Source organism: Diorhabda sublineata, chromosome X (genome assembly GCF_026230105.1).
Source record: "Diorhabda sublineata isolate icDioSubl1.1 chromosome X, icDioSubl1.1, whole genome shotgun sequence".
In the NCBI taxonomy this organism is placed as follows: domain Eukaryota; kingdom Metazoa; phylum Arthropoda; class Insecta; order Coleoptera; family Chrysomelidae; genus Diorhabda; species Diorhabda sublineata.
The window spans coordinates 6,627,316-6,650,390 of record NC_079485.1 but is presented as its reverse complement, the minus strand read 5'-3'; the positions used below and the strand labels follow the sequence as shown (position 1 = coordinate 6,650,390).

General features: G+C 29.1%; 1 protein-coding gene across 3 annotated transcripts; it reads left to right on the top strand.

Moving 5' to 3' along the window:
* The first annotated feature begins 81 nt into the window (after nucleotides 1-81).
* On the top strand, nucleotides 82-21,787 carry LOC130451675 (serine/threonine-protein kinase minibrain). 3 transcript variants are annotated; one of them, XR_008910775.1, is made up of 8 exons: nucleotides 137-1,216; nucleotides 10,157-10,392; nucleotides 11,200-11,536; nucleotides 11,593-11,879; nucleotides 12,699-12,955; nucleotides 13,592-13,926; nucleotides 17,342-17,467; nucleotides 19,354-19,491. XR_008910775.1 is itself a non-coding variant. In XM_056790847.1 (7 exons), the coding sequence occupies exons 1-7, from the start codon at nucleotides 1,162-1,164 to the stop codon at nucleotides 19,632-19,634; spliced, it is 1,788 nt and encodes a 595-aa protein (XP_056646825.1). In that variant the 5' UTR covers nucleotides 82-1,161; the 3' UTR covers nucleotides 19,635-21,787. The 3 variants fall into 3 exon arrangements, 2 of the variants coding, with proteins under 2 accessions (XP_056646825.1, XP_056646826.1); XM_056790847.1 differs by lacking the exon at nucleotides 17,342-17,467 and having other exon boundaries at nucleotides 82-1,216; nucleotides 19,354-21,787; XM_056790848.1 differs by lacking the exons at nucleotides 17,342-17,467; nucleotides 19,354-19,491 and adding an exon at nucleotides 15,748-16,025.
* Nucleotides 21,788-23,075: the final 1,288 nt, after the last annotated feature.

Below are 23,075 nucleotides of genomic sequence, written 5' to 3'. Positions count from 1 at the left end.
GGATAAAAACTGCAATTGATAAACCGGCCCTGAGAATTATAACCTTGACTACTAGTATTTCACCCTTTATCGGTAGATAGCAGCACTAGTGTTATGTTGCCATGTTTTGTAATAATTTAAAATATTTTTTGTGACTTTATCATGTGATTAAGTGAACTGTTAAAGCGAAGAATGATTAAAAAGATCACGTTCAAAATTCTTGAAAGGAATAATTTAGGATAGTATTTAATATGGATTTTTAAGTTGGTTGGACGCTACGAACAATGGCAACGCTGGTTCTACTTAGTTGCGAGTTGCCATGTTGTTGCGTTTTAGGGGTGTGCTACACCATCAAAATAAAATTATTTATTTAATTTGAAAGTAATAAGCGGAAGTTTGTGAGAATTATACAGTTTCATACAAGTTAGTTTACATATTTAACTGTTAGTGTTACTTTTAAGCTGTCGGGAAGTGAGAATTTAACACACGTGGAGTGGAAAACAGCAATAAAGGTGAATGATCCAAATACCTACATGTGGGCCTGAAAACAGTATTTTTAGGAGTTTAACCATATGAGTGATTTATTGTTAGGCATTAATTTAACCTAAATTTGGTTTAATTTATGAATGTGCTATGTGTGCACACTTGTTATTGTTTTGCTCAGTGGTGCTTCAGAGTTTTTTCTTGTGTACAGTGAAGTGCTGTGACTGTCTTGTCGTCAATCGAGAGCGATCAGTCCATTTCAGGAGACGAGGGGAGTGAACTTTGATATATTCAATCGTGTTTAGCTTGCGGCTTTTCAGTTCATAATTAATTAAAAATGTTTATACCATGCGGCCTAACCAATATACCCCAATCGTGCTACAATATTTCCTGAAGACTCAAGAGTATCCTGTAGTCGAAGAATGTTGTGCTCGTCAGATTGACTGGTTGTTGTTTTTCTATCTTCGTCTCTCTCGAAACGGAAGTGCCTGTGTCTGTGAAAGCATAATATCGGCTGGCCTTGGAAAGCGGGAGGTTAGTGGCCTTAAGCACGCGGGATTGTTTACCCAGTGACAGCATGGGAGCTGGTTGTTATTAAGTTGGATTATTATATGTTAACCCCGGCTGCATCATACAATCAGCCGTGGGTTGAGAAAAACAAAGAAAACCAGAATCATTTTTTTCCATTTTCTACTGTCCATGGCGTGGCACAAGCAAGAACACGTAATGCTCATGGATAAAAATAAACCAAAAAGTAGGTATCTTTCATATCTTAAAATGATCTCCCCCCACATGAATTTATCAATCTTAGATATCTCATATATTTTTAGAAAATTGTGGTTAAAAAAATCTAGATGTGTCTTATGTACCACAAATTCAAGCTATAGAATGCAGTGCATTTTTGGCACAGTATTTTTAAATGAAATAAAACTGATCTGATATATATTTTTGTATATTGACTCCCACTTTCAATTTAACAATATAGGTTAAAGGATAACATTTTAATGATTGGGGGATAACTTTTTAGTGTTTCCCTGCCAACTTACCAATGATTTTTATAATAGTATTCCTATATATAAGATATATGTATATATTTCAACTTCCCATCATTGTGAGATTGGAACTAAAACACTAATTTTGTTTGGAAAGCTACTAATATATTTCATTTAGTATTAAATTATAAGAAATGAATAAAGCAGGATTATATGAATTTAAGCCAATCAATTTTGAAATTATATATGATATCTTCAAGGGAATATCAAAAACATGGAAGACTTGGAATCACATTATAGTATGTATACTATTGCTACTAAGTACTTGGTAATTAAAATAAAAATCTTTTTAAAGTAGAACAAATAATGAAACCTAATCTAAATTTCTCAATTTTATCTTTGTTTCATTTTACCATGTCTCACAATTTTTTCACAAATATTTTGTAAATTGAGCTTATTGTCACTCCTTTCTATCAAGCTGATCCCATAAAAACTTTTTCATGCCTCAAGTCCAGGCAATGTGCCATGCCATCATTTTTAGTGCCTGATGTTTTCATTCAAAAAGCTTTTTCACAGTTTAAAGATTATTGGGTGCCACAAAAAACTGCAATATTCTCTACTCTGCCTCCTTAGACCTCCTATTGTGTTTAACTGAATCTCTTTCACATTTTTGTTTGATTATTACCAGACAAAAACATTAGGATTAGAAATATATTCATAGTTTTATGTGTTGATCCTTGAAACATTTTCCCTATTTACAACTTATTGTGAAAAAAAATCTAAAATAATGATATATTAATGAAGTTCATGTAAACGACATTTCTCAAACATTAATGAAACTTTACTGTTGTGCTACATTGCTTTTAGCTTTGGAACAGCATGAATTCTTATAGACATTTTATTTATAACTTGAGAATAATTTTGTGCTGTAAAACCACATTTCTCAAAGCCCGAATTTGAGTACCTCCACTGATCTTGCTGGAGTCTATGAGGGGTGGGTTAGGACTGCTTGAGATCCATTCAAACATTGGAATATTGAACTTAAACCATTTAAATGTTTTTGATGAATGGCACACAGCCCCACTTGGAATATAAAATCCTCCTCTATAAATATTTATTTGTATTGACAATACCATCTATAGAATGTATCTACCAGACACCTTTGGCATTGATGTTTATTCCATAATGGATTCCAGAAATTCACTCTTCATTTCTGATTATCTCATTGAACTCTTATTTCTTTCATGGTTGATTCTACTTTGCTGTTACCTATACATGTCATTTTTTACTACCCAAATTTAAGTTTCTTGATTTCTCTGTGGCATGTGGATCTTGTAACATATCTCCCCATTCCATAGTAAACTCAATTAGCCATATGTAATTAACATACCAATTTTGTTTGATTATTCATTTAAAAGCTCTTGTATCATTGTGAGTTTGATTTTCTTTGTATTATTCACTAAATCGTTTTATTGTAACATTTTTTCACATTTCTAGTACTATACCTTTATGTATCTAACAGTTTGATAATATGAATTCCCTTTATTATATAGTGTTATAATAATTGACCTACTTCATTCAATAACTTCATTATACAATAATAATATTCACTGCCAATATAATAAACTAACAATAAATTGATAAAGTTTTGACATATTTCATAATTACCTCGATTTTCACCAATTTTTATCTATTGAGAATATATGAACAAATTATTATGGTTGCTTGCTTTTATCCAATATATCTTATTTGAAGCACATATTTAACATATATTTTCCAACAATTAAGAATTTTATAGTTTTATTTTTCAATTAAAAAAATAGTAACCTCTTTTCAAACAAGTTTAGGGTGAAATTGAACATTTGAATAGGTGTCCCAGTTAAAAATAAGACAGGATTCTTATGCACCTACATTAGTGTGTAAATACCTTTTCTAATAAGTACAACAAATATTTACAATTAAAGTAAGTCAATGCCACAAATTTTAGGAAGTTGATACATGAGATATGTAACAATAAAATTTTTAATTTCATAATACCCAATGTTCACATTTAATTAACAATGAGATGGTTAAAAATTATTAGGTATAAGTTCTTTGAATTAAATTAATGAAATAATTCAAAACATTATATATAACTTGACGAGACTGTGATTTGCTAGATTATAGCAATACATGTGTTGAAATAATAAAACAGTGCAAAAGCTATTTGAATTCATTTGTGTTGATATTAAAAATTGAGCCAAAACTAACTAGATAAAAATCTAACATATGTCCTGAGATAATAAGTGTCAGCTTTCATTAATATCCTATCCTACCAAAAATTTTTATAAAATATTCTTCATCTAAGGAGAAATCTGTTTTTTCTTCTCTTAAAGCAAAAATTGTTCTGGAGCCACTTGAATCCTAGAAAAAAATGTCCAAACAAAAACATGTGATTTTCACAATAGGATGTTATGATTGACAATATCATCTCTCCTTCCTTTTTATAAGTGATTGATTCATTGTTACCCAAATTGGGTTTTTTAATGGGTATGTCCTTGCGAATTATTTTTATTGTACACAGTATGCCTCATTTTGTAGACTTATTCGGGTTGTAGGTTATAAAACTAATTCTACTTTTGAATTTTATTACCAATTTGTCGACACATATATCTGATCCTGGTATAAAATATTCTTCAAATTTTAAATTGATATATTCATAAAATTGGTGATCCGTTGAATTCGTCTTCTGATTTACTTTTTTCAAATTAACACACAAAATAATCGGTTAAATATTCTTCTAGTGAAAACATTAGAAAAAAATGACATTTTGATATTTGCACCAGAAGACCAATAATCATGTACATTTGGTAAAACCATAGTTCACATATTCAAAATTACACCCATAAAGGCCAAAATGTTTCCTTATTTGTGTCGTGTTATATATGCCATATAAAATCTTTGAAAAGAGTTTTATTTGTTTTTTTTGTATAGGAATGTCGTTTCCCGTGATAAAACTCTATTGCTGCCTACAGGTGGTGTATCTTAATCCTATCAATTAGATTCAATAATTCCAATTGATCTGACTTTTCTAACTACTAATACGTTACTATCTGTTCATAAATGATCTTCTATTAGTATTTCACTTAAATCGTCGCCAAGCAATGCAAAATCATCTTCCAAATTACTTATTTCACAATTTACAACAAAATTTTCGCCTTCCATCTTCACTGCAGGAATGATTATAACGTTATACTTATGAGGAAAAGAAATTGAAATCATTAAAGCACTTATCATAATGTAAATTTATCATGAACACTTTAGATAAATCAGTAAACAATGTTAACATTTTAATGTCGCAAATACGGCGACAACGGAGTGCAAATGATTAATTATTCCAAAACTAGCACAGTCTAGTTTAGTAAGTGTACTAAAGGTCTTTTTAATGACTGATGAATGAATGCAATTATAGTTCACTATAAACTTCAATTCAGGTATGCACTTTTAAGAGATTTTCTTTCAATGAACAGCTGATGCAATGGATTATATTTATTATTTCTATAATAACAACTTGCTACAAAACACATCAAAAAGTAATCATAAAATCAAAGCTGTTTTATGGAGTAATGCTGAGAGGGGTGAAGTCGTTGACCTGTTGGAAACATTTCCATCTCACATAGGTAGAAACCATTTTAGTGCCACAGCTTTAATCAGAAAGTTTATTTAAAACTCATTTATTACTATACAAATAAAATAACTAACAATGCAACACTAGTTTATAGGGCTAGTTATTAATAATAGAAGGGGGCGTAACTTGCCCTAGATGTATCCTATATCAAAAGTTGTTATGGGCACTTCAACCCAACTGCAGAGAAGCCCAATATTTTTCACAAAGAAACAAAAGCACTGTTGTTGAACAATTAAAACATTTATTGAGTGCTTCTTATTACTTACAATAAATGCTTCTAGAAGCTATTGAGCAAAACAATTGAAATAAATAATCTTCTTGCCTTTTTTGGCAAATTTATTATTGAATCATCCATAGCAGAAAACTATTTCAGTTGTTCAAGATATTTGGCCTCTGTAGGCTAAATAGAGTAATAATTCCGTGAATTTTCTGAATTTCTGATATTAAGCATGTTTTCAAAGCAATTAATTGTTCATGCAGATCAACTGACATGTCTTTACTGTATTTAGCTGTCAGTTTTTCAGCTTTTTTTAGTATTTCACTTGAATAAAACAAGGGTTTCTACTATGTAACACTACAAATGTATTGCTCAGATCACAGAGGTTTTGAAATCTTTGTTTAGTTTAAAAAATGGAATAATTTTTTATCCCTCACTGTTTTGCTAGACCTTGGGTTTAGCAAATCTTGAAATTAATTTTGATTTCTTACTTCTCTTTCAAAAGATTGCATAGTAAGATACTAAATTTCTGTAAGTCAATATTTTAATTCTGTAGTGTCTTGAAAACAGAGTTAGTGATTTCAAATAGTGAAGGAAATAAATGAAATGCATTAAAAAACTCTAAAATGCTATTGTCACATTTGTCTTTTTTTGTAGAAGTTGAATTTAGTTGGCACACAGTTTTCATTTTTAACGAAAAATCTTTTCTAATAGTCGACAAAGCTCGTTTCTAGAAGACCATCTAGTAGAAGATACTTTTAGTAGAGTAATTTTATATGTTTGAGATCAATGATTATTTAACATTGACTTTATACTATTGGCAAAAAAAGTATATATTTTTTCCAAATTATGAAAAAATTTATTGAGATTTCAGGAACACATTTAGCAGCATTAATTGAAATTGAATTTAATATATGTGTCCCACAATTAACATAATTGGCATTTGATACATGCTCTTTTATCAGAACTTTTAACCCTCCATATACACCTGACATAACATTTGCTCCATCATAACCCTGTTTTTTACATTTGTACAAATAAATTCCATAGTCTTCAACAGTATTTTAAATTTTAGTTTTAAGTCCTTCTCCACTACCATCAACTACTAATGTAAATCCCAAAAAGAACTTGCGGATTTTCAATCCTATAGGTACATAAACATTACTTCCTATTATCAAGATGTCTTGAAAAACTACAGAAAGTTATTAAATTTTTTTCAGGATTAAGGCTTTTTAAATTTCTACAATAATCTTTTTCCTAACTGTGGTACTAAGTAAATTAATTATCTCATTTTGAATCGTAGGGCTTAAACAATACATTTTACCTTAGGCTTTAAAAGTTATTTCCAAATAGGACCAAAATTAGATAGTAAGCATGAAATTGTTTTCAAATTTCCAGATTCAGAATCATGGCCTCTTAAAGGGAAATTTCATGATCCTAAATTATAACATTAATTACATGATGTAATAATAATAATAATATACATCTCGCTTGAAAGTGATTTTGTTGTTGATTCCACTTTGCAATCAAGTATCAATGTATCAGACATAGTGTAAAATTGCTTCTAATGGAAACATCATTAAACCATGCGGAAGAGTACAATTTTTTCTACGATCTGCTAACAACCAACAGAAGAGGCAAAATGATTTGTTTAAAATATTAGAATAACATTGCCATGCTCTTGTTCATTTTATACCAGCCTTATTTAAATATGAGTAATGAAAATACTTCTAGCTTAAAATTATTTTTCGTTCGCATTCAGTACAGTTGTTATCAAAGTTTCCTCTATCTGAGGAAAATTTATTAAATTCTTCAAACTTCATAGGATCATTAATGTGGTATGATTCTACGAGGATATATTGAAAAATTCTTAGCCTACTATAGAACCAAACAAAATTTCAATGTCAAAATATTTTATTACTCAACATATTCTCCTATTAATTGTATACATTTATTACAGCGAACTTGCAACGTCTCTAGACCTTTCAAAAAAAATGTTTCTTCTTGCTCTGCAAACCAGACCTCCGCAGCTTTATTACTGTTGGAAGAAAATTTACGACCTTTAAACTTTATTTAAATTGAGGAAAGAGATGATAGTCGGACGGCAATCTTCAATGGAAAATTTACCTCTTTTGAAGCTTGCAGTCTAATTTTTCACGGTCGCATACGAAGGACATTGATCACCAAGGGTATTAAGCATATCTTCGTAAATCTGCTTACCTTTTAACCCTTTTAAATATAGGTACTTGGTGATGGCTCAATACTCCAATTTTTCGATTTTCACAATTTCGGTGGACATCTTTTTACTTTTAATTTATTGCGTAACTCCGGTTTACTTTTTTGACGTCAAACTTTACATTCTCACTTCTAATAAGTTATTGTTCGTTGCTATGGTAACGCAATATTTTTTTATGCATGGAACTGGTCTAGGCTAACTATATATCAATACATCCTCGTATTTACAGGAACTCCTTTGAACAGCTTGCACTGGAAGAATCTAATAATATAAATGAATAAAATTAATACAGCATGGATTTCCTTGGAAATTATTTGAACTTAAGGATTCAAAATATCAATAATATAAACAAATCTTAGAAATTTTTATTAGTCTTTGAGTGACGAAACACTTATTTTACACCAATAAACCAAACGTGGTACCAAAGTTTCTATGTTCAACAACAAATTAGTAAATACTAAATAAGAATTATTTTCTCAGTGTAAATAGGAACTTGTCACTGCTCTGGTTTTCAACTGAAAAGGGTAAATCCCACAATAGCTAATGTCTATTGACGCCGGCAGTGTTGCCAAAAGGTTGCTAAATTCTACAAAAAAAACAAATTTTCAAAATTGCAGGTAATTTCAGAATGACTTAACAATCAATTATATGTGAATAATAATTATTACCAATTATTCAAGAAAGTTTTATATTTTTAATTACGCTTTTATGAAGTCTTTCGATTTTCACAGAATAGGATGTCTTGTTTGTTTGTTTATTTTTTAAAAGAAGCAAGTTATAGATTTATTTTAATTAAAATAATTGGTTTCATCAACGGAGGTGAAAATAAATAAATAAAAAAATCAATCATTTTGCATTGGAAAGGACTATGAAAGATAAAAAAAAACGTTTTATTTAAATTATTTAGACTATTTGCAGATCCGCGATTACATTAATTTGTGAAACATTATTTGTTTATTTATTTTTTCTTTAAGGCATGAAGAAATAACTTTGTTGTTTCAATTTTTTTTCTTTCTTTGTTTGATCTGTTGTAAAATGAAGGGGTTTATGCTTAATATCAATTTAAAATTCTCTCACTGTCCAACTCCTAATTCGTCAAGAAAATATCTTTGTAACGCATATATTTTATTAGATTTCTTTGCTTCAGTATCGAAAACTTTTATGTAGCAAGTGATATGGTCAAGTTTGAGTGATGATGTGGGTAACATTTTACGAATTTCTTCTTAAGTGGGTTCGGGGTGCTTGTAGTTGGGGGATCTCATATTTTTGATACGGCTATAGCTACGCACCTGCTAATAGAGTCATCGAAAATACCTTATTTCAAAACACGTAAAAAATAATTTACCACTTTTAATCCGTTGAACACTTATTACCATGTCATTCACATGATAAGTAATGCTTGGTAAATCTTTTGTTGACTTATCACTTTTTAAAAGTATGCATTATGACTTGAAATATTATCAGTTTACTTCAAATATTCATTGGAATGATTTTTTTATAATGTTAATAATTTTTTCTAATGTGTGACGAAAATATACTGATTACTGGATATCAAGTATTTTGTTCTATACATAAATCAACATTCATCCATTTACTTGATACCAATAATCATTATGACGAATTAATTATGTCAAATTCTGATAATGCTTGAATGAATATTGAAAGTATAACTATTATTATATTAGCTTGATTCTGTGAATTGCAATTACCAGTCCACATCTATAACAAGTTTTTAGTGATAGGGCGACCCCTTGGGCCAGCATGTGAAACAAAAGTGGGATGTAAGCAGCCTTACAAACTTGTACATAGCTAAATTATCTCTGCGAGGTTGCTGCTTTTATAAACTAATTGTACTGCCCAAAAATATGTAGAGGAATAAATATTAATATTCTATTGATTTCAACCAAATAAAAATCTAATAAAACTTGAAAGATGTATATTTTTTCAGATAAATTTACAATCAACAAGACAAATATTAACTCGATAGTACTATAAAAATTGAAGTAATAGGCGCAGAAACATCAAGACTTCTTTCTTATATAGATGTCTTATTTTGTAAAATAATATATTTTTTTGTAAAATGAGCCATCATTATCTTGTAGTTTTTCTGAAATTCATATTAATTTTGTTATTATTAGTTTTCCAGTCTTTATAGTAACAGAAAACAATTCTTTCAAGTTAGATTAGATTTTCTATTACAATAAATTAAATTGTTAAGACATACAGATTAGTTCCTCTAATTATTGTCAGCAATGTATTTCGCGTTTTGGAAACCCCGTCTTTCCATAGAAGGATGGGATTATGTACAAAGAACATAATATTGATATACTTTTTCTACTTTATTTTTATAAGTATAAACAAGTTAAGGGCAGTTAGATAGATTTATAACGGCCAGCCATTAAAACGTTTAATATAGACACTTCTATTAAAGCTATAATCTTGTAATTTTATATTCTTTCTTAAAAATCAAAACACAATTCCATTTTGCAGCACAATGATTTGAATTTTTATATTACTTAACTTTAATTGCAACATGTTGAAATAACATAATCAATTAATTGAGCATTAAAATTCAATTTTAGTGCCAGCAACTCCTGGCGGAGGAGGAGACATGACTCTTACTCAAAGACGACATATTCCTCTATATGGTCGATTGGTAGCTGAAGATACTTTAGGAATTCCACCCATGACTAATTCATCATCTACTGACATTCAGGCAATGCAGGCGAGAATACCACCTACCTTTAGGGATTCTTCTTCAGCTCCCCTTAGGAAACTTAGTGTTGATTTAATTAAGACTTATAAACATATTAACGAAGTAAGTTATATTTAATTGAATCATTATTTTGGTGCTTCAGTAGTTCAAATGCCCTACATTTCTTGCGCTTCCTGAACTATAATGGATTTTTATTTGCTATTCGCATTCCATTTTAAACAAACCCTTCTGTGACACATCTATTTTTATGAGTTGAATATGTCAAAAATTCATATCAATCTTTTACTTTTTATATAATGATATAATCTTCCTAATTTTCTTTATTTTATTATTGAATAATACTGTTACTAACTTTTTAAAACCATAATGTGGACTGTCTAAATTTTGAAGTTTGACTAGATCAGTCTGTTTATCTGAATCTAGATATTATCTATATTTTTTTTACAAATTAAGGTTTAATTTCATTTGTCCTCACATTTTGGTTTGATATTGTTTCCAATTTTCAACAGCTACAATTCGGATGGTTTGAAACATATGCATATTTATCTAGATATTACTAGATATATTTAAATTTCTTTGCTTTACAAAATATGGTCTAATTTTAATTAAATCATCCATTTCAGTTTGATATTGTTTAAATTTTTAGTGAGATTAATTTACTAACTTAACTAGTCTCTATTTTGTTATTATCAATTATGTGAAATGACCTTTTATCTGTACAAACTAAACGCCATTATTAACTTGTTGAAGATTTGAGTGTAATGAGCATCTATTAGGAAATTTATGTTTTTCTATCCAGAAAAATATTTATTTATTTGTTGTGTATATTGAAACTTTTCTATTTATTTTATAAGTGGATAGTTAGGATGTTCAGATAAATTTTTTTTTGTAAAACAATCTGAATTTCAGGTATACTATGCTAAAAAGAAACGAAGGGCAGCCCAAATCCTAGGTGAAGACACTTCTCATAAAAAAGAACGGAAGATTTACAATGATGGTTATGATGATGATAACCATGATTACATAGTGAAAAATGGTGAAAAGTTCCTGGAGAGATACGAAATTGATTCTCTCATTGGCAAAGGTTCTTTTGGTCAAGTCGTCAAGGCATTTGATCATGTGGAAAAATGCCATGTGGCTATAAAGATTATAAAGAATAAGAAACCTTTCCTTAACCAGGCTCAAATCGAAGTTAAGTTATTAGAAATGATGAATAGAGCTGACGTTGAGAATAAATATTATATAGGTGAGTGTAATATACTTTTATTTATGAATATTTGTTATCGGTTTTTTTCATTTCAGTTAAATTAAAAAGACATTTCATGTGGAGGAATCATTTATGTCTAGTATTTGAACTTCTATCGTATAACTTGTATGATTTACTTCGAAACACCAACTTTCGTGGTGTATCATTGAATCTCACTAGAAAATTTGCCCAGCAGCTTTGTACAGCCTTACTTTTTCTTTCTACTCCTGAACTGAATATTATACACTGCGACCTTAAACCCGAAAATATACTGCTATGCAATCCGAAAAGGTCAGCTATTAAAATCGTTGACTTTGGAAGTTCTTGCCAATTGGGTTCAAGAGTAAGTAACATTAAGATTATTTAGATAGAAAATAATAGATAATTTTTTAAGATAATCAATGTATAAAGAACATCCCTATAGAAATATAGATTTTTTATTAACTATATAGAAATAAATTTTCAAAAATGTACTCTCTTTATAATCATTAAACATAAATGCTCTTTCAGTTTCAGTATAGTTGTTGGAAGAATCTAACATTCAAGTTTCATGCAAATAAACTTCATTCTTATTAAGTTTGATTTTAAAATAGCATTTCTTTATTATTTTTAATTTCTTCTTTAATATCTTGATAATATAAAATAGTCCTCAACTCTTCTACACATGATATTTCCTATCAATAGCACCAGCCGGTATTAATTTTAGAAAATATTTTCATATGTACAGCTGCCTGAATACAAATTCCTCCTATCAATAGTATAAATGAATCAGTTCTTCATTTTTTATGGTAGCAGTATGGAATTAATACTAGCTCATCAACATTAAACTACTGTCTAATTCCCCCCATATTTTATTAACAGTTAGAATGTAAAAATATTTTTTCCTCTATTTGGAACTTAATGTTGTAGTAAAAATATTTATAAATCCTATGAAATGAAGTTTACTTAACTATAGTGATAACATTCTCTTTCTAATCACTCTGGTCATCTGATGTATTTATCTATACATAGAATATGATATTTCTATAAAAAAAAATATTGAAAAAAATATTTAATATTTTAGTTCTGATTTTTATCAGATTATAACAAGAATTTCATCAACGAAAATACAATATTCTGTAGCAAATTGTTTTTTTCTTAGTGTATTTTGTGTTTGTTTTAGATATACCAATATATTCAATCGAGATTTTATAGATCACCTGAAGTACTCTTAGGAATTCCATATGATTTAGCTATAGATATGTGGTCTTTGGGGTGCATTCTGGTAGAAATGCATACAGGGGAACCTTTATTTAGTGGTGCCAATGAAATTGATCAGATGAACAAAATCGTCGAGGTTCTGGGTATGCCACCTAAACATCTTTTAGATCATAGTAATAAAACTCGAAAATTTTTTGAAAAAATTCAAGGAGAGAGAAGGTAAGTTTAAATATCCCCCACATTGTAATAATAAAAAGTTGTGATTTAAGTCCCTTCTAAATGATTTTAGTGGAGGACTCATCAGTGATCATTCGCTGCAGTAGTGTTTGCATTGTCTGGATTGTTGTTATTTACGTGCATAAAATAAATCAAGTTAGTTCAATTTCGTCACATTGATTTTGTGAGAGAATTATAAATACATTTATTTTTGTTTACTACCATCAAATGGTATTCTATAACTTCTATATGTGAAAATAAAATCTTTCAAAAGGCCAACCAATCCGTTTGAGTACCGCTGTTTTGGTTAAAAACAGTACCTAGTTAATGGTATCTTACCAATATCACTATTGGATTCCTCCATCAAAGTCATAGATATTTGAATTCAATTGGAATATAATTTTTATTAGCAAGACATAAATATTTGGAAGAAATTGATTGAAAATAAAGTAACACCAACAGTAGATGATGTTAATAGATTGTTCTATCCCTAATAGAAAACTACTGATGTGAAAATATTAATAATTTTGTTGGGGACAACTTATTTATAAAAAAGTTATCACTTTAGGCCACATATATTTTCTAATTACTTTCCATCAGTGTTGTAGTTGTATTATTCAATGAAGATGTAACTTATAGGTACATACTGAAGAAAAATAAAGATGGAAAAAAATATAAAATACCAGGTACTAGAAGACTTCACGATATCTTAGGAGTTGAGACGGGAGGTCCTGGTGGTAGAAGAACAGGTGAAATTGGACACACCATGTCTGATTATCTCAAGTTTAAGGATCTAATTCTACGCATGCTGGAATATGATCCTAAAACAAGAATTACACCATATTATGCTTTGCAGCACAATTTTTTTAAGCGTACTACAGACGAGAGCACTAACACGGCAAATAGTACGAGTTCTAGTCCCGCAGTCGCTTCTTTGGATATGTCGTCTCTGACGAATTCAGGTAGTCAGCATGGTAAGTAATACAGACGTACTACTAACTGTCATATACTATGCAATTGTAAATAATGTATACTTCAAACGATTTTATTATATGTATATATTTACTTAATTATAACACATAAAAGTTATACATTAGCTAGAACCAACTAGGAAGAGAAAGCTAAGATTGACAAGTAATTATCAGTAATAGTTTTTAATTTTTGTGCACCTTAGCAGTTGAATCCCAAAGATTGTTTGTAGCTTTTAAACTAAATTTTATACCAATTTCTAATTAGTTTACATAAATTATCAATAAATGTTATTGACAGCTGATGAATAATAATTAAATAACTAAATTTAGAATAAGAACAGTGTTTTTTTACTTTAGTTTATATATAATTGTTAATAAGCTTGTTTTCATTAAAATTAAATAGCATGAAATAAGACTTTTTATTCATTTTCACTGTGTCCACAGATAAAGTGCCAAAGGAAAAAATTGTTGCTATTCTTGACGAAAGTTTTACTTACTACAAATTTCTGTGAAAAAGATTTGACGACCTGTCTTATTTAATAGTTGATTTTAAGTAGTTGTAGCACTCAGTTCTAAAGCGTAATGGTGATCTAGTATCCTTAAAACAATCAAATATAGTATACTATTTAACTAGCTTATTATAATAACAATACTTCTATATTATGAAGATTATTTCCAGATATAATTCATTATTATTTTTAAAATTAACAGCACATGCTTGTTACTGGTGCGTTACTGACGAATCTGGAGTAGATAAAACAGTAAACCCATTTCACCGTTACAAATATCACTCTTCATAGCTGGCGACTACTATACCATTTATTTGCTTTCTAAAAAAAATAACTGGTTATTGAAATATGTCAATGTTGGTGAAGCGGTAGAAATTATGCCATTGGGAAAACTTTACACTAGTTGATAATATTTATAGAATTCAAATTATCTTTCCAGTAATTTTATGAATGCGTGATAAACAAGTTAATAAGAATGAAAGAAAATATGTAAAAATTCATCAAGTTTTTATGGAACTGCTTATATGATTTAGTTAGGGGGTATGTCTGCTATCTTATTCATTGTACATATTAAAGCTGTTTTAGACATCTACAGTTCTCCTTCCAATTCCAGCATTCTAATTAACTCTCTGCTACATGTCTCTTGTTTAAAGGATTTTGTCCATATACTTGCATTATAGAATTAGGTGAACTAGACTTTATTCCTCTACCCACAGAATCTGCAATTCTGCTAGACCTCTTCTCACTGAGTGCTTCTTGTCATTATCATATGATGAAGCCATTGAGGAGGTTGAGTTAGTTTACGTTTATATCCATTTATTAGGTGTGCCTGAGATTAATTCAAAATATACATTTTGCATAATTATGCTGCCCTTAATTACAAATCACTTTTAAACCTGTTTGGCTATAAAGCAAGTTTGGATTGGATCTGATTTTGCTGCTTCTAAAGTTCTGCCCAGTAGTCTATAACATTTTGTTAATTAAAAATGTATTTTCTTTTATATAAGTGATAATTTCTTTTTTATAATTACCAATGTTGTTACTGTTTTCCCATTGACATTGCTTGTAGTTTATTATGAAGTTCTTGATACCACGTATTTTTGATAAAATTAAGGTATCAATGATTTTGGAAATTGGAAATTTATTTGAACTATTTTTAACAAGAAGTTTTTTGACAATTTCAAAGCGGATAACAATGAATATTCTACAACATTTCGAGGTTTTTGTGTCTATTTATTAATGAAATATCCCTTTTGCAAACGGTTATAAATTTTATTTTTAGAAAGTATGTCTAAATGAATATTGTTTGTTTCAGATATTGAGATTTCTAATAATCAAAGAATAAGATATACAAAATCCCGCTATGGTATTTTGATTATTGAAAGCAATATATAATAAAGTCTTAGAAATGTCCTGGATCTTAACAGAATGTTATTAGATTTGATTACTAGGTAAATGTGACAGTTATATATAAATTTTAAATCATTACATATAATATTGTACATTTGAGCTAATTGTTTCATAAAAAAAGTATAAGTTGTAGATAATAAATGAAATTCGAGCAATTAACTCCTAATATAAAAAAATTACATATTTTCACATTGAAACCAGGTTGGTGTTGAATTTTGGAACTTTTTCAATTATATAAAGATATTTAATATAAATATTTTAATCAAAAAGTATAGAAAATGAGGATCTCTAATTTTTCAAATTTATTTAGAGCCTCCAAATGATTATTCTTGTATTTTTCCCCTTACCAATTTGATGAAAGAGAGTGATAAAGTGAAAATTTACAATAATAGGAACCATTTAACAAAGTGGACGAATAGGATGTTGTATTGTAAACTTGCAATCATACTTTTTGAAGTCTGTATTTCAATTTAATACAAAAAATTCTGAATTGGTAACAAGAGTAACATGAAACTAGAAAATACAATGTTGATTAAAATGCATTGAGAAAAAAAGTGAAAGAATTTTATCGAACATGGATTTTTGTGATTTTATCTCATTTTTGGTCGAGAATAAATTCTACATTCACAAAAGAAAAGATACAAATGTTTATCATGTGACAAATTGTTCTCAATGCTGTTACTCTCGTATTTAGTTTATTATAAAAAATGTATGGATTTTATTCACAGATATATAGTGAAAAGGGAAGTACTGGATAGAACTGATTTAGTCGAATTTACATTCTCTAGTAGCTCTTTTCAGCATATCTTCGTAAAATTATTGAAATGTTTTCTTTTGCGTTTCTTGAGGTGTTCATGAGGCCCAGGAGGAGTAACATCGATTACCTAAGGGATTCTTCAAAAATATTTGTTATATGTTATATCTACATTGTTTCATTCACATCGAGGGGGTCATTTCCATAGCTACAACCTTGATTTTTAGTTTATTGCATAATACCTAGCTGGTTTTCACTTCCAAATTTAAATATTATTAAAAATGGTATATAATTTGTTTTGTGATGAATCTGAATTATTAAAATAAAATATATTCTAATTTTTGCAATCTTTGATAGTTTATGAAGATTTGGTTTTCTTTATTATAAATGTACTTTATAAAAAGAATTTCTAATGGAATCTTTTATTTCTCTAAATAGGTCATTCATAATACCTCAATTAACATGTATGAAGTAAGTTTTTAGACATCTATCGATACTTTGCTCAAATAATAACTAGGAATGTTAATAAATTTGCGATATTCTTGGTCGAAAGACCTGGGGTATTTTTAAGACTTTATAAATCTCAGCCTATCTGAATTAAAAAGTTATTAAAAACTGGTATATCTTGGAATAGTGCAATAGGATGTTCTCATTAATGAATAGGAATTGGTATATTATAAATGCTTGAGTAAATAAGTCAATTCTATAAAATGAGTAATAGTAAGATCTAGAAATGATCTTGCAGGCCAACGTAATGGACCCCCCCTCCCATTTGACTCGTTAGGAAATTCGTCATCAAGATAATTTCCACAATTTTACGTTAATAAATATTGAAGTCTACAATTGGATATTTAATTAATATTTCTAAGAGGTAAGTTGTAGAACTCTCATGCCAAGCACGTAATTCAATTTTTACATTTTCAAATTTGGGTAGTCCCCATTTTATAGATGCTTTATTTTTTTTATCGTTATTCCTTTGTTGCATAAGAAAATTTCTCATAGAATTTTGATTTATACATTTTATTTCTAATAACGCATTTTCAAAATAATTTAACAAATGCTGGATCTTGAATTAGCTACATTCAATCAAAATTAAGAGATAGAGTTGGCTGAAAAAAATTGCAGTGATTTAAGGTAATTTACACTACCATTAACTTTTGTTTTTAAAATATAGACCTATGTAGTACTTTGAAACTATTGATATTTTCGTATCTTTAATTTCCATGTTCATTCTTTGGTTTTAACAAGATGTTCATAAACTGTTTGAAAACAGGATTATCAATAAAGATAGAAAAATATCTACTGAAAATGAGTCTAAGGTGCAGCTTTTTGTTTTCTTTTCCTTTATTCTATTATATCTGTAATTATTCTCAGATCCTTTGTTAACTTCATTTTCTAATATATGCCTTCTTCCTATTTTTAAAGTTATCCCTTTTCAATATTGTTAGTGCTATAACATTAGTTCCTTTCTTAATTGATTCTCTTCAATATCCTTGATAATCTTCTGTTTTACTTTTCTCATTTTTATTTCTCTATACCAGTTTCCTTTTCTACTTTTTTCATCGCAAGCTATGTTTTTTCATTTATTTCAAAACGCTTCTTAGAATTTGTGTGTTGTTGTTTGCTGGTTTTCATTGTTTGTAAGTCACTTATCCATGTTCTAGGTGTTCCTTATTATTCTCCTATTATTAGATTATAGTATATCTGCTTGACGTTGATGATAATTGTAATTCATGATAGGCGCCCAAAGAAAATTATTGAATAACCCTCTTATTTTTCTATTATGTTTTATATGTATATGTACAGAAGATATTTGAAGAGAATTTTTGATGAATACTGAAGGCAATGCCTAAAAATATGCTTGGTGAAATATTTTCCTGAACATAAAATTAGTATTTTTTGTTTCACTCCCAATATTTTTTTGTATGCTCTATTAGTAATCTCATGTAAACTATATCACAGATATTTGGATCGTAACCAGTATATTATTACAAAAGTTTTATTATGAACTTCGGAGATTAATTGTCATCAAATAAAATATCGATATTTACCACAGAATCATGAATCTAGAAGCTAGTTTTTTACTTGTTTATAATGTGCTTAAACCAAAAGCTAATTTGGTGTGTAATGGCGTTAAGCACCAAAATTTGAGTAAGATTATAATTGATTTACCATCAAAATAATTTCATTTTCGGACTAATCAATAATTTTTTTGTGTTTCTGAAAAATAAAACATATTGATCCTTCATCATGTGTTACTTGGATTTGCTATTTTAGTTTGTTTTCTGACATGTAAGAATAATAAAATGTTTTGTTTGCATTGTCATAACATAGGGTGAACAGGCTACACTGCAAATTTGCATAGTATTTAAAAAAAATCCGTTTTTCAGATTAACATACCACAAGCGGTTATAAATTAACTAATTTGCATGTCATAGAAGAAAGTAGCTATGAATTTAGTTAGAAAACACAGCATAATTTAAAATATGAAAATTAAGTTGGTGTTTTATGCATGTTTATATTATCAGTAATTTTATTAAATTATTTGCTAGTTTTCCATAACAGATATAGTCATCAACTTCTTTTATAGGTATTCGAGATCATCTAATTCCAATTAAAATATAAAAGCGTCTCGCTTTGTTTTTTGTAAAATTTTCAGGGAAGCTCAGCTGAAATTTCTAAGGAGACAAACCAGAACATTTATCAATTCAAATAACTTTAAATAAAAAGTTACATTGAATGCTTATTTTCTTTCAGGATTAAACTTGGTAGGACGTTCTAAAGATTTCTCCGAGCAAAATTATATATCATCCGCTTACACATCAATGGAATGTGATATGTCGCCATCTCGGTACATCCATCGACAGCGGTTTCAATCCTCTATGTTGAACCACGGCCCTCCATCCCTACAATATGTACCCTACCCAACAAATAGAATGGAAAGCACGCCCCCTAAGCACAACCCCCCAAACAAGACTAACGAACAAGAAGACAGTTCTATGGTTTGTGTTCAACATAGTCCAGTGGCTATACACTGAGATTCTACGTCTTTTCGGCCTTTTATATTAATAAAAAGAACTTGAAAATACTAACTTGAAGAGTAATTCAATTACTTATTGTGATTTGTGATTTTTGAAATGACTGATTATTGATCAATTGACATTTTCCAATTAGGCAATATACGTGTTAAGTGTTGTTCATGTCGATTTAATATGAAAAAGAGAAGACGAGATTGCAAAATGAACTGTTCGCTCGAAAGTGACAGCAACAGACATCAGCTTGAAAGTGCTTGCTCTTTTGGCATTCAGCAAAGCTAAAACCTGTATGTGTTTTATTATACAAAAAGATTTTATTACATCATTTAAGTCAGTCAAATGAAGAGTAATTTTTGAGGATTATTCGAATATATTCATAATTATACTTCCTATACATTCTTTACCGAATCTTTAAGATCCCTATTTATAAAAAAATCAAGTTGCCTACGGGTGAGCGAAATTCGTATCGTTTTTTATTGTGAGTTAGTAAGAATTGGTCAGCACTAAAGTAGATTGTACTCTATTTTCAAATCTAAAGCATATCATTTTATTTAAGGGTGGGGAAAAAATGCGAGAAAATGTATTTAAATTTACATTTTTTATGGTAAAATAGACGCTTCAAGGAATTATTTTAATAACTTGTAAAATGTTGTTTGCTACTTCTATTTTAGTGTGTTTTCGTTTATAATTTTTTATATTGTATAAACTTTCACGGATTTCTCTTCTTCTTGGTTTAACATTTCTTTTCACATTTTGCGGTCTTGGCTCTTCTAACTCCGCTAAATTACTGATTGTCATGATGTCATCACATACATTCTTCTACCAATTGTGACTCTTGAACAAATCTACATCTTTGTTGACGTTAGCTCGGGAGGGATAGTTCTTTGGTGCAAAACTTGGTAATTTCGAAAAAATATCCCTACCACATGCTTCATGTTTAAAATGTTGGAAGAAATTGCTTAGCAGGAATTAACCGAAATTGCCACACTATCAAAAACTTCACTAAAAGTAATTCCACAGTTATCTATAATTTATTATACACTACCTTCTTACCAATTGTTGACTTGTGAAAAAGTTGATAGCATTTTTTTCTGTTTTTCGTATATTTTTAAATTTATTCATAGATTATTTACATTCAGTGCTAAAAAAATAAAGGAAACAATTCCATGATCTTACTCCATTTACTACTTGAACAATTTTTTTGCTCGAATGCTTTATTGTGGTTCTCAAATTTTTTTTTGCTGGGGTTGAAAGAAATTTTAAAGATCAGATTTGCAAACTTATTGCTTCTAAGAACGTAGCTTCATCAATCTAAATTAAACAATTTTTAAAACAAAAATAATTGACAATTTTATATAAAACAAATGTCTTAATCGTGAAAATACTTTTTTGGAATATTAGTAAGAGTACTTTTGATCAGTATTGGCCAGTTCTCCTGTCAAAAAATTAGCCATGCATTCTTTATATACATCTTGTACATACGTTTGAATCAACTCTAAAACATAAGTGATCTTTTTTTGATGAATGTAGGTATTTTTAAATTCAGCATTCAGTTCTATAATATTTTTTTACATTGACACATGTTTTGTACATAGTTTTCAAAGTTGTACTGAACATAATAGATTTAAAATTTTATGTCATTGATAATTTTGTAAAAAAATATACTAAAAAACACAAACTTTTTATTCCAATTATACACGTTATAAAACAGGTACAAAAAGCGTTTATTTGAAATGCGTGTTTTATGACGGAATTAATCATGTTTATATTAATTTGTTTTTGAGAACTAAGTTACTTTTGTATACGAAGGCTTAGAGCAACACATAACATACAAGTCGGTGCTCTAAAACATTTCTCCTAAAATGAATCAGATGGAGTAAATCATAACAAACGGTTACCATCCATCTGATACCTTTTATGATGAATATTTTAGGAAACAGACTGTAACTAATTTTTTTGTTTTGACACCAGAAATGAAGTATTAATACAAAATATTGTGTCAGAGTAGTAAATGGTTAGGTTTTAGCCAAATTATGTTAATAAAAGATATTGATAGAAATTTTTTATTTTTTTTTTCAACGAGGTTTACCTTTCGGACATTTTCCTTTTCCATTTCGATCAGTTTCAATTCTTCCTTGGATAATTAAAAAACTCTTATAACATTCCACCATTGCGTCGGCCAATAGCTTTCTTCGCGTATCACAAATAGAATAAAATGATTTATATGTAAACCGCGAACAAAGAGCTGAATGACCATGAAGTACCATTCGAAACAGCAAATAAAGCTACTTTTCTATGACTACTAATAGATAAAACTTAAGGCTAAGGAATGGAGTAGGAATAGAAGCAGTTTAAAGTGTAATATCACAATCGTAACCAAAAACTTTTAGCACGATGTATTGTTTATATGACAGATCACTTCCTTTTTATGTGATAGGCCCATATTTTTTAAATTTTCTCGTTCCAATCAGTTGGAACGTGTAGTGATCAATATTGAATATCTTGCATTTTCAACATAGTCGTTTAGCGAAATATTGTGCGCAAACTTAAAATACAAATAATCTTAATTGTTTTCACAATCTATCAATTGAGACGAGGATTGCATCATAGGTTCATTTACACATAATTCTATATCTCACGTTTCTAGAGTAAGCTCAATTATCAGTCCACGCAAAATACATTTTGATTGGTCATTTAGTAATATGGCCGTCACCGTCCTTTTCATAAAATACAAAGAGTTCGATCAACGGTAAACTGTCATGGGCAAGATTTTTATAACGTTCTCATCAGCTCACTTTTGTGTGTTTGTTAGTTAAAAATTTTATATTTGAAGCATTTTCGTTAGTCGTATTGAGCTGAAACTTTTTATACGGCATTCTGTTTTCTAACAATACAATATTCGATGCTCACTCACAGCTAATTTGTTACAGAAAGTTTTTAATAAAATTCATACAAAATCTTCAATGTTGAAAGATAGCATTGGAAAGTGAGATGAGTTATGAGTAAATTTTGTTAGTCTGTTGTATTTTAATTATACAAATAATTGATCTTATCATTAAAAAAGTATGTGATACTTTTTAGCGATAGCAACACTGATGGGAATCACATACGTTTAAAGAAATCTAAAAGTTGAATTATTGAAATTTCTATGACAGCTGCAACTATACCACTTTCAGATTTCTGGGATTTCTTTAAACGAATGTAACCATGGCTAAAAAGTATCACATACTTTTTTGAATGATAAGACCAATTATGTTTGTATATTTGGGTATCAAGTACACCGCGACCCAGAAGATCTATTATGTCCCTCCTTTTCTGTTGTGTTAATGGGGTTTTTTAGTGTTTACATTTGATCTATTAATCTCACTCCTCTTAGAATGTTCAGAATGTGTGATGGCTCTAGCTCTTAGAGATTTTCGTCTCCTATTTCATAAGCTGCCAGGT